The sequence below is a fragment of the Suncus etruscus genome, chromosome 18 (assembly GCF_024139225.1).
Source record: "Suncus etruscus isolate mSunEtr1 chromosome 18, mSunEtr1.pri.cur, whole genome shotgun sequence".
NCBI lineage: Eukaryota > Metazoa > Chordata > Mammalia > Eulipotyphla > Soricidae > Suncus > Suncus etruscus.
Window position 1 is genome coordinate 21,520,594 of NC_064865.1, and position 19,077 is coordinate 21,539,670.

The 19,077-nt window shown below is 40.4% G+C and overlaps 1 protein-coding gene across 2 annotated transcripts in view; it reads right to left on the reverse strand.

Annotated features, from left to right (window-relative positions):
- The window catches only part of SCAF8 (SR-related CTD associated factor 8), a 127,730-nt gene extending 113,535 nt beyond the window's left edge, over positions 1 to 14,195 (reverse strand). For both annotated transcript variants that reach the window (XM_049765322.1, XM_049765321.1), the window contains exons 1-2: positions 14,152 to 14,195; positions 7,546 to 7,590 (exon numbers count right to left, since the gene is read on the reverse strand). In XM_049765322.1, coding sequence (XP_049621279.1) covers positions 7,546 to 7,590; positions 14,152 to 14,190 — 84 coding nt within the window. In that variant the 5' untranslated portion in view covers positions 14,191 to 14,195. The remainder of the gene's footprint in view (positions 1 to 7,545; positions 7,591 to 14,151) is intronic.
- Positions 14,196 to 19,077: the final 4,882 nt, after the last annotated feature.

Consider the following 19,077-nt stretch of genomic DNA (forward strand, 5'->3'; position numbering starts at 1 on the left):
CAGCTTTCAAAGCAGAGTCAAAGTGTCAGGAGTTTCTCCTGGCAATTTTGTGCTAACTCATCAGCGCCACAAAGCAGTGAGCCCTCAGGGGCTGGGAATGACACTGTAAAGAATCAGCCTGGACATCATAGACTGAGTTCAACTGACATTCCCCAAAGTGGTACTACATATCCAGCTTGAGCTGAAAGAAAAAATGGTATGGTAGTGTAGGGTAAGGAGAGGAGGAGGAGACATGGGATGGTGGAGGGGAGGAGGAGGAGAGAGTTCTAGAAAATGCACAGCCACTGAGACAGTCAGGAGTGATTTCTGAGTTGCAGAGCCAGGTGTAACCCGAGCACTACCAGGTGGGAGGGGAGGAGGGGAGGGGAGGGGAGGGGAGGGGAGGGGAGGGGAGGGAGGGAGGGAGGGAGGGAGGGAGGGAGGGAGGGAGGAAGGAAGGAAGGAAGGAAGGAAGGAAGGAAGGAAGGAAGGAAGGAAGGAAGGAAGGAAGGAAGGAAGGAAGGAAGGAAGGAAGGAAGGAAGGAAGGAAGGAAGGAAGGAAGGAAGGAAGGAAGGAAGGACAAACAAAAGGGCCTCAGAAACAACTTAGGAATGCATTTCACAGTATAATATTCTAAACAGAATACTGCAGTTATAGGGAGGATAAGACGCAACCCATTCTAATTCTAGAAATCTCATCAAAGCAGTTTTCAGTATTCTGCTTCTTAAAACGCTTATCTGCTAAAAAAATAAACAAAAACAAAAACAAAAACTAAGGAATGTCAATCTCCTTGCCACAAGCATTTCGGCCTATCTATAGAATAAATGAACATCACTACAAACTTAGAATGCTTTATTTTCAGTTCATGTTCAGATAATGAGGAATCGGCTTCCCAAGCACAGTTGGATTAAAACAGAATTATAGGGGGCCAGAAAGATAGCACAGTAAGTAGAGCACTTCCATGCATGCAGACAACAGGGTTCAAACCCAGCATTCCATATGGTCAGCCACTGAGATGTGTACCCCTTAATGTACAAAACCTCCCAGTTCCCAGAAGAGATCATGCGAGGGGCAGTTTAAGGAAAATCCATGACACCTCTTGGTTACCTCAATTCCTAAGTAATTTTCCTCAGCAGGAGCCAAGAGACCAACAGGTTGTCAGTTACTGTGCTGTGGAACCTGAAAGGTATGTACTACCTACACGCTCAGCTCACTTCAAAGAAATATGTTATAGTTTATAGGGTTGCCTGTGTGGAAGGCATGTGCCTTGATCCCGGTTCTATTTTTCTGACCCTAACAATTCAAAAAATTTATTTTCTCCTTGATGACTGTTTTGGCACTGTCTTGGAATGCTCCTGTACTAGACAGTGGTGCTCATCTGGGTGTCACATTTATTTCATTTGGTGGGAGGGAGCACATTTGGTGTGTTACTCAGGACTAACTCCAGTCTCCTGACTGTACTCAGGAATCACTCCTGGTGGTGCTGGGGGACCCTATGTGGTGCTGCAGGTCATGCACAAGGCAAATGCCCTTCCCACCTTCACATTGCTTTCTGGTGCTTGAGCTTGGAATGCTTGTTGGGGTTGGCTGTGGTGCTCCCCACATGCTTTTCTGGGAGCACACTCTAAGGCCAGAGATGGTGAACCAATGGCACGCGTACGAGCTGTGGCACGCGAAGGCCTTGCAGCTGGCATGAGGGAAGATCTGCAATTAAGATTATGCAGCGCAGTGGGAGGCGAGTGTGCGGTGTCTGCTTTGCAGCTCACCTGGCAACAGGGCCAGACTGGCCATCGGGAGAACATGCTGGCACTTTGAGGAAATTCTTTGGTTTTGTGTAGCAGTTTGGGCACTTGGGCTCAAAATGATTAGCCATCACTGTTATAGGGTCTCCCAAGGAACCAGGCATCAGTGCAGTGCTCAGTTTGATTCCAGATTAAACAAGTCTGATACCTAAACCTGCCTGTTTTCTAGTTGCAATGAAAATCTGAGATTTTTCTTCTTTCAAACTATGTTTTTCTATATCCTATTCCAAATTCTGTATGTATCCCTGCTCTTGACTGGCTGGCAGTGGAGGCCTTGGAACCATATCTGATGGATTTCTCCTGGCTCTATACTCAGGGAACCATTTGCAGAAAATTGAACCCAGGTTGGCAGCAGAAGGGGAAGAACCTTGAACCCAGCACCCTGCACACTCTCTCCTGCCCCCAAATACTTTAACCCCTTTGTTAAAACTGAAGGTTTTTTTTTTTTTGAAAAAATAACTTTTACCCTTTGATTGAGAATTTTTAAACATTTTTTAATGTTCTGCGAGCAGTGTTGATGGTTTCCCAGGCACATTTGGAGATTAGTTTACAGAGCATACATGTGTGTCCAAGGCAGCAGGAAAGATTTTTAAAAAAGTAAACTTTGGGGCCAGAGAGACTGCATGGAGGTAGAGCGTTTGCCTTGCATGCAGAAGGACGGTGGTTCGAATCCCGGCATCCATATGGTCCCCCGAGCCTGCCAAGAGTGATTTCTGAGTGTAGAGCCAGGAGTAAACCCTGAGCGCTGCTGGGTATGACCCAAAACCAAGTCAACCAACCAAACAAACAAACAAAAAAACCCAAACAAAAAAAAAGTAAGCTTTGAGCCAGAGCCAATAGCACAACAGAAGGGAGGGACTTGGGTTCGCCATCCCATATGGTTCCAAGCCTGCCAAGAGTAATTTCTGAGCGCAGAGCCAGGAGTAACCCCTGCTCACCACAGGGTGTGGCACAAAAACAAAACAAAAAGTAAGCTTTCAATAGATTCCATCATTCAACTGGGAAAATACCAAAAGGTAAGATCCTAATCACACTTACATTAAGGTTATTCAGGCTCCTTTTGGAGGACAGGGCTAGGGGAAAGAACTGATCTGCTTATGTGCAGAAAACTGCCAGTTTCTAGAAAACGAAGATGATTCATTATGGTACCCCCCCAATTATGCTTTCTAGTTTTTTTTCATATTATTCTCCAAGTAAACATTTGTTGCACAAAAATGAATTATAAATAAGTCACAATGATTCTTTGATGTAAAAGATTCAAAACACAACAGAACGTCCAAAGGCAGATATCCAGAGTTTACAAATTACAGCCTATAAATTAAGTTCATCTACAGACCATGATTAGAGCCTAAAATAATCTTTGAATTTTATCATATTCAAGCATAGTCAACACAGTGCAAAGTCTTTTGTCTAAAATAGAAAAGCCAGATTGCATCTAAATAAATAGTTCAGCGTGATAATATTCAATCCTATTCTGAATCTATAATAGACATATTTGTTTTTGTGGTATTTAATGCCAAAAAAAATTTGAAAATTTCATATGGACAAAAGGTATTGACTAAACTAGATAATTTTAAGCAGACTTGAATTTAACCTTTACGATTCTATCTAGAAAATGAGAACGGGACTGTTGGCGATGGGTGGTTAAGAATGTCAATAAATCCTATGCTGTCTGATGCCAAGTAATGTTTCTTGATTTTATGATTTACAAAGTCAATATGAAAAAAAACAGTTCTACAACTTCACTTAGTGGAATAGCCAATTCTGTTTTCTTCTTTGTCTCTGCATCTGCTTCATAAATTTAAGATACCATCAAGCCATGATTGAGTTTTTGCAAAATCAGTGACAGAGTATTCTTTTAAGGACTTTACCTGGCCCACAGAACCTTATCTATATGGCTTTGGGGTAATGTTATCTATGTGTGCCTATGTTTTAGTCATAGAAGATTTTAAGACTAATAAATGATAAAGAGTAAAAAGAAAAGATAGCAATAAAGGTGATTTATTGATATTCTTAAACCTTTATTGCTATCTTATCTTTTTACTTTTCACCATTTATTAGTTTAAAAATCTTCTATGATTAAAACGCAGGTACAAATAAAATAACATTATCCCATGTTTTTCCCTTCCAGGCTGTCTGGGACATATATGGTAACAGGGATCCGGACATAAGCAATGTGGAGTGCCTTACCCACATTATTACCTCTCCAGTTCCTAGGCTGAGTAATCTGTAATATTCGAGAGGGGCATATTCCAAGTTACTACTTTACCATTGTCAATACTTCAAAATTGTGCTCTACTTCTGATCTAATGAACTTTCTTCTATTTGTCAAAAAACTCCCTGCTATAAAACAGTCCAGAGGCTCTATAAACTGAGTCCATGAAGACAATGCAGCAACTCAAGAACCTCCAGGACTTCCTGCCAGAAGAAAGGTAGTGTGGACTTTATGTCACCTTCAAGCCCAATACTGGAAAAATATATGCAACTTGGAACTACATCAAACTTAGAACATTTTTCTGTAAGAGACCTTTGCTAAAAGAAAAGACATATGAGAATATGAGAATTAATTTTGCAAACCAATTTCACAATGGGACCTACATCCCCAGTATATATTAAGAATTATCAAAAATTCTGAGCATGGGGCCACAGAGATAGTACAGTGGTAGGGCGTTTTGCTTTGCACACAGAAGGACTGTGGTTTGAATCCCAGCATCCCATATGGTCCCCTGAGCCTGCCAGGGGCAATTTCTGACTGCAGAGGCAGGAGTAGCCCCTGAGCACTCCCGGGTATGACCCAAAAAACAAAAACAAACAAAAAATTTGAGCATGGAGCCATGAATAAGCCCTGAGCACAGTCAGGTTGTGCCCCAACCCCACTCCCCACTCCATCATTAAAATGCACTTAAAAATTATATAACCAATTAGAAAATTGTTCAAAGACATGAAAAAATTTCACTAAAGATGGCAAATAAACACATAAAAATAAATTCACCATCATTAGGGAAGGGAGTGAAGGAAAAAATAAAGAGAAGATAAACCTATTTGACACATCTAGACAGATCTGAGATGATGCTGGGCAAAAACAAGTCAAATAAGGCCAGTATATGGTTACATTTGAATAAGAGATATTAAATGGGAAAATCATAAAGACAGAACAGGCTAGTGAGTGCCGGAAACTAGAGGTGAGAGAAGAAGAAAAGCTAAGTGTGGCTGTATTAAAAAAAAAAATCCCTTCTGGAATGAGCATCGCCCACACACACCTGAACAATGAACACCATCTATGGAAACAACCACAATTGTCTTTAACATTACCAGGATCCAAGCCTCTACCAGAGAAGACCTACCACTGCTTTAGCATTGACTTACTCCAAAGAGTGCTCCCAACACCCAGGCAACTCAGCAACAGTCTGCATGCAGGGCAGATCACTCCGCATTTAATGATATGCTAAAACTAGAGGATGCTCCACATCAGCCTGGACATTGATGAAAGAAATGTACATAATCCAGAGTCTTTAAATATAAGAGTCTGATACCAATAATAGCTAAAATGTGAAAAAGTTTCACTGGGACCACGGAGAATGACTGGAGTTGGATAGACTGGTATGCCTGGAACCCAGAGTCTGTCTTATGCCAATAAACTTCTGGGGTGAGGCCTTTTTGTAATCAGGTCAAGGATTTTTTTTTCCATTTTCTCCATTTTTCTGGACCTATGCAAACATTGGCGATTGGCACTACCAGACCTTTACTATATTTTTTTACTCTTATCCTTTAAGGAAAAAAATACAACTTACTGAACTTAAAAACAAATTACTGTAGTAGAATGCCTGTCTCGAATACAGGCAGGGGATGGGAAATGGGGAGGGGGTAATGTTGCACTGGTGAAGGGGGGTGTTCTGGTTATGACTGTAACCCAAATATGATCATGTTACTTAAATAAAAAAATATATTAAAAAATCTCTTCTAATAATGAAACTGCACCTTAATTATAGAGCTGACTTATATGCATCACATGTGACTTTATTACACTAAACAAAACATACAAAAATATGTGGGCTCAAATACGTATTTCACTGGTAATATAAAATAATATAATATTTACCTAGATATACCATCATCCCAGAGTGCAAAGCCAAAATTCTGCCACAGCCCATGACAGAGTTCCTAGAGAATCATTTTGGAAATTTTAAGCCTTATAAAAGGAAGCCTGGATCTGGTATGATAATACAGCGAGTAGGGCATTTGCTTTGCAAGTGTTTGACCTGGACTTGATCCTAGTTGGTCCCCGAGTCTGCCACAAAAGATTACTAAGGGCAGAGCCAGGCATACACCCTGAGCACCACCGAGAGTGGCCCAGCCACCACTACCACCACCACCAAAAAAAAAAAAAAGAAAAAAAAGTAAGCTTTGCTGGGCTTGGGCAATAGTCCAGTGGGTAAACCCTACTTTGATCCTTGACATTCCATATGGTTCCCCACCCCACCCCCAGCTCAGCCAGGAGTAATTTCAAAATGCAAACTAGGAGTAACCCCTAAGCACTGTTAGGTTGGCCCAAAAGAAAACAAACAAAAATTAAGCCTAAATTAAAAAAAAAAACAAAAACAAACACTACCCCAAATAGCGACACCAATTGGTGTCTAAAATTAGAGCAAATAACTTCAAGTAATGCTAATAATTATCAAATGTATATAAGATCGTTGTTTTCCATTTTATCTCCTCTGCTAATTCTGGGGAGAGAAACATTAATATGCCTCTATATCTATAACCTGCTTGTGGGTGAGACAGAATCAGCAGAAGAGAAGGTGTAGTGTGGCAATATTTGATCCCTCGCTTATCTAAAAGAACTTTTCTGTGGGGAGTTAGCTGAAAATGGCAAGTCTATAAAGGCTATAAAAAGCAATACATGTACAACTTCACTTAAAATCAGCCATATCAAAGAAACGTAATATATAATATAACGTAATATATACAGTGGCATTCATTACTGCTTTAGTAAATGATAAAATAAAATTGCAGAGGTAGTACCAGACGTAAAAAGTTTGATGCGGATACAACTTGGTTTGAGCCTGAGCACAACATATGGTCAGTCCATATGCAGAAATGACCCATAGACAGAATTGGGAGAGAGGCCAAAACAATGGCAGGTGTGACCAGGAACATCCCTCCCCGCACCCACCTCCTAAAGATACAAAAGAGGAAACCCTGAAAATTGCTGAAATTGGTAAGGAGCTAGAGAACAACATAATGAGCAAAGGAAGCCAGGGAAGGATAAATACCATATTAGCTCATTTATCTGTGGGACACATATCTGAGAGACACATAACAAAGGAAAGGACAGAACCAAATGGTGATAAGCTCTTGTCCTGGGATTCTAGAACTGAAAGCATCCTGCATGAGGGTATGGGGAGGATGAACGAATAGACCAGAGGGGGAAAAGGGACGGTCTTGGGCTCACTGGTGGCGATGAGGTGCAAGAACTCAATATCAAAAGCATCAATGTTAACCCTTTGTAACCACGTAAGCTAAATTTTAACAAAAGAGATTTTTTTAAATTATACTGGCAGCATTTTTCCCAAGGAACAGATGATCACTTTGGCAATGCAAACTAAGAAAAGCTCTTAATTCAATTATCCAAAATACATTTCATTGCTTAAATAAAACAAATATAATCGCTTTTAACAACAGACCAAAATAATAAAAGGAGAACTATCTGATTTAAAAGGCAAACTTACAAAAGCATAATTATATGGGAAAGTAAATACTTACTTTCTGAATGAATTTCTCCACACTCTGTACCACATGTTTATAAAACTGAAAGAGAAGAAAATGAAGTATAATTTTAGAATCCATTTAATTAGATTAAAACTTTTTTCTGCCCCAATAAGATTTAATGTTTCAAAGACTTAGCAGTTCTAATCACAAATGTTAAGACAAATATTCATATCATTCACCTTCATAAATATCCAGCTATGGTATTTAATAAGTAAATAGATTCTTGTTAAAAAGATTCTTGTTTTTGTTTTGTGGCCACATACACCAATTCCCAGGGTTTATTCCTGGCCCCGTGCTCAGGGATCACACCCAAGTCCTACAAATTCAAGGCAAGCACCAGGTCCAGTAAAGGGATTCTTGAAGATGTACAGTCAGTGTATATCCAAAGTATATATCTTAACATAGATATACAAAGATTTTATCTGCCCTAAGAAACATATTCAAAAATGTGTTATGATACAATAAAGCAAAGCACTTGTGATAATCCACTGGCATATAGCTGCATTTATTTTTATGGAATGAAAAGTAGATTCCAAACAGCATCATTTTATCAGTTAAAATAGAGTAATACAAAAACAGATGACTGGATACACATACACTACTCTGCCTTTTTTGTTTGTTTTTGTTTTGGGGCCTTAATTGACAGCATTCAGGGGTTATTCCTGACTATGCTCAAAAAAAAAATCACTTCTATCCAAAAAACAAAAGCAAAAAACCAAAAACAAAACCAACGAAGGCTGGAGCAATAGCACAGCAGTAGGGTGCTTGCCTTGCATGTGGCAGACCCAGGATGAACCCACAGGTTCAATTCCTGGCATCCCATAGGGTCCCCCAAGCCTGCCAGGGGCGATTTCTGAGCTAGGAGCCAGGAGTAACACCTGAGTGTTGCTGGGTCTGGCCCCCAAAAACAAACAAAACATAAATCAAAAAGAAATCACTCCTTAGGCTTAGGTGACCAGATAAAAGGCCAGAGAATGAACCCAGTTTGGCTGTGTGCAAGGCAAACGCCCTACCCATTTTGCTATTGCTCTGGCTTTTTAAGAAAAGATAAAGTCAGACAATATCACTATGAAACTAAAAAGTATTATGTTGAGTAAAGTCACCAGAAGAGGGACAGATCCAGAATTATTTTTTTCAGATTTCGATATAGGAAACACTTCACTAAAAATCAAAAAAAAAAAAAAAAAAAAAAGTAGTAGTAGTAGTAGTAGTAGTAGTAGAGGAAGAAGAATGATCAGAGTTGGAGTGACAGCATAGTGGTAGGGCGTTTGCCTTGCACATGGCCGACCTGGGATGATTAAGCAATATTTTTCTGAGAATCAGAGCTGTAACTGATCTACTTTAGAAATTTCTGGGCCCGGAGAGATAGCACAGCGGTGTTTGCCTTGCCTAAGGTGGTTGGTTCGAATCCCGGTGTCCCATATGGTCCCCCGTGCCTGCCAGGAGCTATTTCTGAGCAGACAGCCAGGAGTAACCCCTGAGCACCGCCGGGTGTGGCCCAAAAACCAAAAAGAAAAATTAAAATCAATATACAACATAATAATAAAGCACAACAGAGTTGAGTTTTAGTAAATAATCTTTTAGAAAACAACTTGATATACAGTACTTCTGATTATTAGATGTAAATCAGAGTAAAATCACAAAATTATAGCTCAAGGCTTTTTACTGTACTTAGCCTTCTTTCCTATGGGTTATCCAAGAGGTCAGTTGACAATGTTTAAGGATTAACAAGCACCCATCAAAGTAACTCTAAATACTGATAAAATACCAACTACTTGTTCTCAATATGAAAGCAAACCATTCAAATGTGAATTTAAAGGCAGTTAAAATATCAATTTGTACTACATATAGATTAAAACAGAGCAAAGCAACACTGCAGCACATTTGGTCTAACACTTTCAACATCAGCGATGAAAGCAAGTTTCATTGATATATTACTAAATAACACACAATAAAAATAAAAGGTGCCTGTCAAACCAAAAAAGAGTCAGAGGACAGCTACCCAAGTCAATACAAAGACAATAGGCAAGTAGAAAGGTTTCACTTTTAGATCATACCAAAATTTCATGCTTCTGACTGAAAATGAAAAGCACCTTTATTCTCCTTATAAGTTTCAAATCTAAGTATTGAGAGAGTGCTATGATGAACTATCATAAAACTCAATAGATTGGGCCTGGAGAGATAGCACAGCGGCGTTTGCCTTGCAAGCAGCCGATCCAGGACCAAAGGTGGTCGGTTCGAATTCCGGTGTCCCATATGGTCCCCTGTGCCAGGAGCTATTTCTGAGCAGCCAGCCAGGAGTCACCCCTGAGCACTGCTGGGTGTGGCCCAAAAACCAAAACCAAAACCAAAACAAAACAAACAAACCAACCTCAATAGATTGCAGAGAGGGGGGATTTGATTGCATAAAAATAAAGCAAATTCAGCAAAACGTTAATTTGGCAAAAGACTGGAACACAAAATATTTTGCAATATCTTTAAATTTTTTTCAAAATGAAAATATTAAAACAGGGCCCCTGAACAATATAGGTATAAATATACGGCATCTGAGTTGGGTCCCCATATGGCCCCTGGAGTAATCTCTGAGGGCAGAACCAGGAGTAAGCCCTGAACACAGCAGAGTTTGAGCCAAAAACAAAAAAGTTCAAACCGTAACAGGGGCTAAATGCAGCAAAATGGGGGTCTGATTCCTGGCACCTCCAGAAATGGCCTGAGCACAAAGCCAGTTAAGGTTGTCCCCCTAAATATGCCCACCCCAAAACAACACAAAAAACTAACAATTCATCAAAGCAGTCAAATATATCACAGATTACACTCTTCACTAAAAGAAATCTGAACTCAAACTCTAGCTTAGTTTATAATTGTAGATTTAGACTTTTGGGGGGGGGCCACATTTAGTGATGCTCAGATGTTACTCCTGACTATGAGCTCAGAAATCGCTCCTGGCTTGAGGGACCATATTGGATGCTGGGGGATAGAACTGAGATCCATCCTAGGTTAGCGCATGCAAGGTAAACACCGTACTGCTTGCATCACTGCTCCGGCCCCCAGTATGTTTTTTGCTTTTTGGGTCCCATCCGGTGATGATCAGGGGTTACTCCTGGCTATGCACTCAGAAATCGCTCCTGGCTTGGGGGAACATATGGGATGCCAGGGGATCAACCTGAGGTCCTTCCTAAGTTAGTGAGTGCAAGGCAAATGCCCTACTGCTTGTGCCACCGCTCCAACCCCTAAATTCATTTTCTTAAACCCACCTTTTGAAAAATGCAATGATCTTATTAGCACCTGCACCTCAGTCAGATTTCTAATTTTTTTTTTTGGTTTTTTTTTTGGGCCACACCCATTTGATGCTCAGGGGTTACTCCTGGCTAAGTGCTCAGAAACTGCCCCTGGCTTGAGGAGACCTTATGGGACGCCAGGGGATTGAAGGGGGATTGAACCACGGTCCTTTCTTAGCTAGCGCTTGCAAGGCAGACACCTTAACTCTAGCGCCACCTTGCCGGACCCAGACTTCTAATTTTTTAAGAAAAAGAAAAACCTGCTGTGGTCAAGAGATTGCTCTAAAGGAGGGTGCACGCCTCCCCTAGAGTCCTGGGTTCTAATGATCCCCAAGCATTGCTGGGACCATGTCTACCCCAGCATTAAACTAAAGAAGAGCTCACTCCACCTGCTCAACCCTGCCTGTGCAGTCCTGTGTGCACTCCTTCAACTGAGGATAAGGGGTGGTTCAGGCCACATCCACCTGGAACATTCAGGGATTTTTTTTTTTTTTTTTTTTTTTTTGGTTTTTGGTTTTTGGTTTTTGGGTCACACCCAGCATTTCTCCTGGCTCTACACTCAGAAATCGCTCCTGGCAGGCTCAGGGGACAATATGGGATGCCGGGATTCGAACCACCGTCCTTCTGCATGCAAGGCAAACGCCTTACCTCCATGCTATCTCTCTGGCTCCCCAAAGTGCATATTTTTGCACTTTTTTTGCCCACTGGATTTGTTATTTGATTGATTGATATTCCCCCTTTGAGATTTGTTTTATAAACAATACTGGTAGAAGAGTATCTCTGTATAGATTTCATGTTTGAACCAAGTTACGGAGAATGTTGGACTTTATTCGTGGGCCCCCAGATGCACCAACAATATCTTGTGGCATTGCTTCTCTTTTGCTTAGGCACATTAAAATGGGAAAATAATACATATGCAAACAAGTTCTTATCTAATAAAGATGGGAACACAAATTTGGTAATGTAATTAGGCCTTTTGCCCTGAACATTGGCATAATGATTTGGCTTAGGCCTCAGAAGAATGGGCATCTCCCACACACACCTGAACAATGGATACCATCTATGGAAACAACCACAATTGTCTATAACATTACCAGAATCCAAGCCTCTACCAGAGAAGACCTACCACTGCTTTGGCATTGACTTACTCCAAAGAGTGATTCCCAACACCCAGACGACTCAGCAACAGTCTGCATGCAGGGCAGATCACTCCGCATTTAATGGTATGCTGAAACTAGAGGATGCTCCACATCAGCCTGACATCGATGAAAGAAATGCACAGAATCCAGAGTCTTTAAATATAAGAATCTGATACCAACAATAGCTAAAGTGCGAAAAAGTTTCACCGGGACCACGGAGAATGACTCGGGTTGGACAGACTGGTATGCCTGGAACCCAGAGCCGGTCTTATGCCAATAAACTTCTGGGGTGAGGCCTTTTTGTAATCAGGTCAAGGATTTTTTTCCATTTTCCCCATCTTTCTGGACCTATGCAAACAACGGCGATTGCCACTATCATAACTTTACTATATTTTTTTACTCTTATCCTTTAAGGAAAAAAAAAATACAACTTACTGAACTTAAAAACAAATAACTGTCATAGAATGCCTGTCTCGAATACAGGCAGGGGATGGGAAAAGGGGAAGAGGGTAATGTTACACTGGTGAAAAGGGGGTATTCTTGTTATGACTGTAACCCAACTATGATCATGTTACTTAAATAAAAAATATATTTAAAAAAGAGAAAGAAAAATATGTCCATTTTGATAGAATTTAATAAACTTAATAAATTAATTTTGATGAAAATCAATCAAGATATTTTTAAGATAAGATGCTATGCCTGTTTAAACACTTCAGATCATTTAAAAAAATCAGATAAGAAAGATTAAGGCTAAACATTCTATAAAGTTAATCTGTAAAGTATTAAGCACAATCCTGAAAACAAATCTTTGACCTTTAAAACACTGCAAACTCATGGGACCTGAGCCATAGCACAGTGGGAGAGCATTTGCCTTGCACACGGCCGAACGGCCAACCCAGATTCAATCACCAGCATCCCATATGGTACCCTAAGCCTGCAAGGAGTGATTTCTGAGAACACAGACAGAAGTAATCCAAGTGCCACCAGCTGTGGCCCCAAAACCAAAACAAACAAAAAACTAAAAACAAACTAGTTAGCCAAATTTTCTCCAAAGAGGCAATTCTCTATAAATAGGAAAGTGTTCAATTTAATTGATGATTCAGATTGAAAGACAATCTATTTAAATAACTGTGTTACCAACCTTAACAATTATTTAAATTGATTTACATTCTCAAATTAGGAAACCATATTACCATATGTCAACATTTAAGTACCACTTGTACAAATAATTTTTAATTTCTTTTGCTTTGGGGTCACACCTAGCATGCTGTGTCACTGCACTCAGGGATCACTCCTGGTGGTGCAAGCGACTAAATGGGATGCCAAAGACTGAAACCAGGTCAGCTGCATGCAAAGCAAGTGCCCTATCTGCAATATTCTCCCTTTCTCTGGCCTCTTACTTGCATCAATATTCATTCTTGATCTAATAGGCCTATTCTAAGAAAATATCTTAGTTTTGGGGACAGGAACTTCTTGAAAATAACTAAGCATCAGAAAGGTTAAACTAAGTATTTTATGCAAAGTTTTGTGCTCCTGTGTATTTCTCTAGAGAGGATCCAACTTATCCCTTAGATTTCAGAAGTACTCCTGAGTACTGTATCAGTCAAGAGATAGCACAGGAGTGAATGTGCCAGCCTGGCACCCACCAACTCTGGTTTGAAGGCCCAGAACCACAAAGGTCCTCTGAACAGCATACAAATCCAGGAACATCCCCTGACCAACCTATGGGCCTAGAATACAAACCAAGCAAAACTACTTTATCAAGGTAATGGCTGTGTGTGTCTTCTTTCTACAGTTCAAATATTCTGCCCTATTTGCATGAGGCCAATAATTTTTCTACAATGTCCCATTTTCAAATTTGTAATGCAATAGGCAGAATTAAAATTTTAGCTATTCTATAAAATGTGGCAAATAAGTGGTAAACATTCTCCATAACTTGGATCTATCTAGAATCTCACCTGTAATACTTTATCGAGTTCATGGAATAGTACTAAATATTAAGTATTATTGTCTCCAGGTAGAGTCCACAGATAAAATGTTTCTTAGTTTTCGTTTCTGTGAACATATTAACTTCAATTAATTTTGATGAGAGGGAAAGTAAGACCTACAATCTTCAAATATTATCCCTTCTCCAAAATTTAGCATTTTCTTTTGAAAACATAGAAATAAAACTTATCACTTACCTTAATAGCTTTGATGGCTGCTTTAGTAATCTGGGTCATTTTAGCTTTAGAAATAGGTGGTTTATAGTCATTCAGCGAATATAACTGATGAAAAAAAAAAAAGGACAAATTTTAAGTATAGAAAACTAATCATCTTCAAGCAATTACATACCCCCCAATATTTTCCATTAATTAACAGTGCCACTTATCTTAAAAAATCAAACCAGAGACAGCTCAAATAGCTGGGCATACTGATCTGACAATGGGAGCCTAGGGTTCAATAACCAGCACTGCATGGTTCCCCAACTCACATCAATCCCAGCAATACCAGAACAGAACAGCCCAAGCCCTGAGGTAGGAGTAGTGCCCAGCATTACAAGGTTTGGCCCCCAAACAAAACAAAAGAGGCTTGTTGTTATTAGTATTTGGAAAACTCAACTCAAAAGCCTAGGAAGTTACAACGATACTACCTTACATATATGAGTGAAATTAGTAGAAATGTGGAGAAACTAGAAACCTTAATAGTGGGAATATAAAATAATGAAGCATCTTTGGGAAAGTCTGCCAGTTCCTCCAAAAATAAAACATAATACCACAAACCCAGAAACTCCATTTCCAGGGCCAAAGAGTTACAGTACAAGAGGTAGGGCTCTTGTCTTGCACAAGGCCAACCCAGATTCAATTCCCAGTAATACATATGCGAAGAGTGGCTGAACCTGCGCCAGAGGCAAAAAGGCTGCAGGAGGCAGACCCAGAGGCTTCTAGCCCCAGCAGTCACAAGACAGTGTACAGGTGAGAAACAGAATCCAAGTCAAAGATTAAGAGCCAGTGGAGCACAGGCCCTGTACTCTTCCTACTCAAGGAACACCTGCAAAGGACATAGAAAACATCACTATACAACCTGAACAATGGGGAAACAAATGCAGGGCCCCACCATATTTAGAGAACAAAAATGGTAGATAGCTTTGATGACCCCAAAAAATACCAACCACCTATTTACCCTCTCAGATAAAGACTTTAGAGAAGAAATATGGAAGATGTTCATAGAACTCAAAGAAAGCATGAATGAATGGAACATGCCACAAATAAAAATCAAGAGGACCTAAGAGCAGAAAAAGAAAACTTCAAACTAAAATAACAGGGGTGAAAAACTTGGTAGGTGAAATATAAACCTCACTAGAAAGCCTCTCCAACAGAGTAACAGCAGCTGAAAACAAAATCAGTGAGCTGGAAGCTGAGATGCATAACAACTCCATACAACAGAAAAGGCTGGAAAAGAGCCTCAAAACAAACGATCAGACAATGGGAAAAGTCCTCAAAAAAAGGGAACAGACGAAAAGAGAAGTCTGTGATAAACTCAACAGAAACAACCTAAGAATCATTAGAGTACCAGAATCGAGGACAACACAGAGAAACTCCTAGAGCTAGAGTGCATGCAACACACGCGCGCGCGCAAACACACACACACACACACACACACACACACACACACACACACACGAGATTTCCCATTACAGAATCAAGGACAACATGGATATTTCCTTCCTATCAGAAATTCTCGTAGATATTCCAATCCAAAAGCTGAGTATGTATGTTGACATAACAATCCATACATGAACAGATATTACAGCACTCAATAATTTCTAAAATAATACAAGGCACTCATCAGTCAACAGACAAATGGATAAACAAAATATTTATTCACTAATTTATCAGAGCCTGAGTGGCAGTTCAGCAAGAAGGGTGCTTTACTTGCATGTGGCCAGGTTCGATCCTCTGCATCTCATATGAGTCATTCCCGAGTGCAGACAGAAGCGATCTCTAAGCATTGGGGAAGGGCACACACGAAGGGACAAACATTCCCTAATATACTAACCATGAAAAACTTGAGGTAGAGCATTGTTTGCTAGGTTGCCCCTTTCGCCTCACAGACCTGCCAAGTTAGCACTGTGGGGTTTCCTCTCAGACTACCACCATCATGTCCAAGTCAGGGCCTCCCAAACAACTTGAGCAGCTCTTCATTGAAAGATTGAGCTTAGAGATGCTGGTAGAAGCCTGACAATCAAGCTTGTTCACATTCAGAGAGTAGGGATGAGAGATGCCGACACCAAGTGCTCCAGAAGCTCTGGGTTTGTCACATAGCCACAGAGAAAGTAGAGCAGCCATTTGTAAGAAACACATGTATGGGACAGCAGTGGACCAAAGACAGCTGTCTCCAGAAGACACTCAAAAACCTGGCACCCACCTAACTGTGAAGATATCTGCTGATGACATTAAAGAAGACATGGAAGAGCATGTAATAAAATATTATTCTAAACAATGCTGGAAAGCTGAAGTGACTGAATTAATGACTGACTGAGGAAATGCCAAGAAAGGAAGCTTTGGTTTTTGTGTCATTTGGTGACAATGATTCTAGGGACAGATTGTCGGTCAAAAGTGCCATCCTATGAATGGTCACAATTGTGAAGGAAGGAAAGCCCTGCTTAAGCAAGATGGCCAATGCTTCCTCCAGCCAAATAGCTCCGAGAGACTGGAAACTTTGGTGGTGGGCCTGGAAGTGGTTTTGATGGGAATGACAACTTTGCTCATGGAGGAAACTTCAGTGGGCAAGTGACTTTGGTGGCAGTTGAGGAGGCAGTGGACATAGTGGCTGTGGGGATGACTAGCACAGTGGTTACGGAGGTGGCGGCCCTGCTTACTCTGGAGGAAACAGAGGCCATGGAAGTGGTGATGGGGTTTGCAAACAAAGGCTATGGCAAGAGTGACATAAATGTGACAGCAATAACAATGAAGGAGGCTTTGGCTATGGTAGTGGAAGCAATTTTAGAGGTAATGAGTTATAAGGATTCTGGCCAACTATAACAATCTGTCTTCAAGTTTTGGACCCATGAAGGGAAGAAACTTTGAATCAGCTCAGGAACCATGGTAGTCAGGGCCAATTAGCATATATACTTGAGTATAAGCCGAAATTTTGTGCCGGAAAAACCCGAACTCAGCTTATACTTGGGTCAACAGGTCATTTGATTTGATGAGTGCACCGAATCCAATGTACTTAGTCTCCTGTTGTCTTCTGTCCTCTGCTGGAGGGGGCGGTGCTTCAGATCAGTCCACAGATCAGTGGCTGAGCTAAAGAGATAGGCAGCTGAGCAGAGCTGAACAGAACTGTATGCCACTGAACTATTTAACCCACAATATTCTATGCTTTGTATAAGACCAACAGCAGTGATGATGATACTACAAACTCAGTGATGATGACAATGTCTATGCTGATACCATCACATCAGATACAGCTAAAGCTCTGTTTGGACATACAGATGATGAGGAGGAGGAATCAGTTTTGAAGGATTTTAATCTTTGTGATTTAGCTTGCGTTAAGCTACGGTTTTCTGCACTTTATTTAAAGTTGTTGCTAGTTTAAGTTTTTCTTTAGCAATAAATATTGAAAAACATTTAACCTACTTATTCCTCAATTATTGTAATTGTTTTGGGTATGTATTTTTATTTTTGAAATTTACCAGAGGCTGCTGCCTTTTCCACCTCGGCTCATACTTGAATCACAAGTTTTCCCGGTTTTTAGAGTAAAATTAAGGGGGGATCGGCTTATACTTGAGTAAGTAAATACTTTCCCAAACTACAAAACCAAAGTAGCTCTGGTGCTTCCAGCAGTAAGCAGCGGCTATGGCTTTGGCAGAAGGTTTTGACTGCCAGGAAACAAAGCCGTGCAGGAGAGTATAGGAGAGAGAGCTAAAAAAAAAAAAAGTGATAGGAAAACCAAACACCGTGGTGGCAGGACTTTACTGCTACAAAAAAAGATATTTCAGACAATACTCACGTGTATGAGCAAAAAATGCTTGAGGGTTGTATTTGTGAGTAATTGTATAACAGGTTATTTTTGTTTCTGCTCCGTGAAAAGTGTCAAAGGGTTTTAATGTGGATTTTTTTGTCACCCTGCTATTTAAAAAATATAAAGAAAAACTGAATATAGTACTTTAATATTCCATTCTGTAGTGATAAAAATATTCTAAATCTGAAATATACATAAATTATAAAAGCATTAAACTTTTACTATGATATATGACATATTATCTCTTTAGGAATCAATAGAATATTCAGTAATAATTTTCTCCCCTAAATTAAGTTTCTAATTTATACAAATTAAGAACAACTGTACTAGCAAGAGCTAGTACAAGGGTTAAAGCTCTGGCTTTGCATGTGGCCATATCTGACACCAAATAGATCATATGGTTCCCCTAAGCACCACCAGGAGCAACCACCAAGCTCAGAGCCAGGAATCGCAGTACCTGAGTCCTACCAGGTGGTTTGGCCCCAAAACCAAACCAAAACTCCAAAAAACCAAGGTGAGGCAAACAGAGCACGAACAAATAATCACAATTACTTGTACACTAATTAAAATTCCAAGTCCAGTGCACTAAAGCAGTGCTTTTCAACTAACTAGTCTGCAGCTGAACAAGAAACTAGGACTTCTGTGAGCGTTCCGCATCTATGGACTCCAGCTTACATATCCATCAGGCTTCCCTCTAAAGTGACTGGCTGTCCCAGGTTTCCTCCTGTCTCCTCTTCCTTCTCCACCCACAATGAGATGGGTCTATCTTTCCAACTATAAAAGCTGTCCTGGTCACTAATATGCACTCCCTTGTTAAAAGGTCAATGATGGAACCCAACAGTGCCTAGTTCTGAGGTGTCCAAGGAACAATTTCTGGGCACCACTAAACTCCCCTACCTCCCAGCCCCTCTCAGAAACAATGACCGAGCATTCTTCGGATGAGCCTGTTTCTATAGAAGCCCTAGTGATTTCTTCTGTCCACTCCAGGTGCATCTCCTCCCAGGTTCTAGCATCCCCCATCCCAGCCCTTGGTTCAGTATCCCATCTGTCACCTGTCAGCACCTTGAAGCAGTGTACCATCGAACTGTAACTGTCAAGGATGG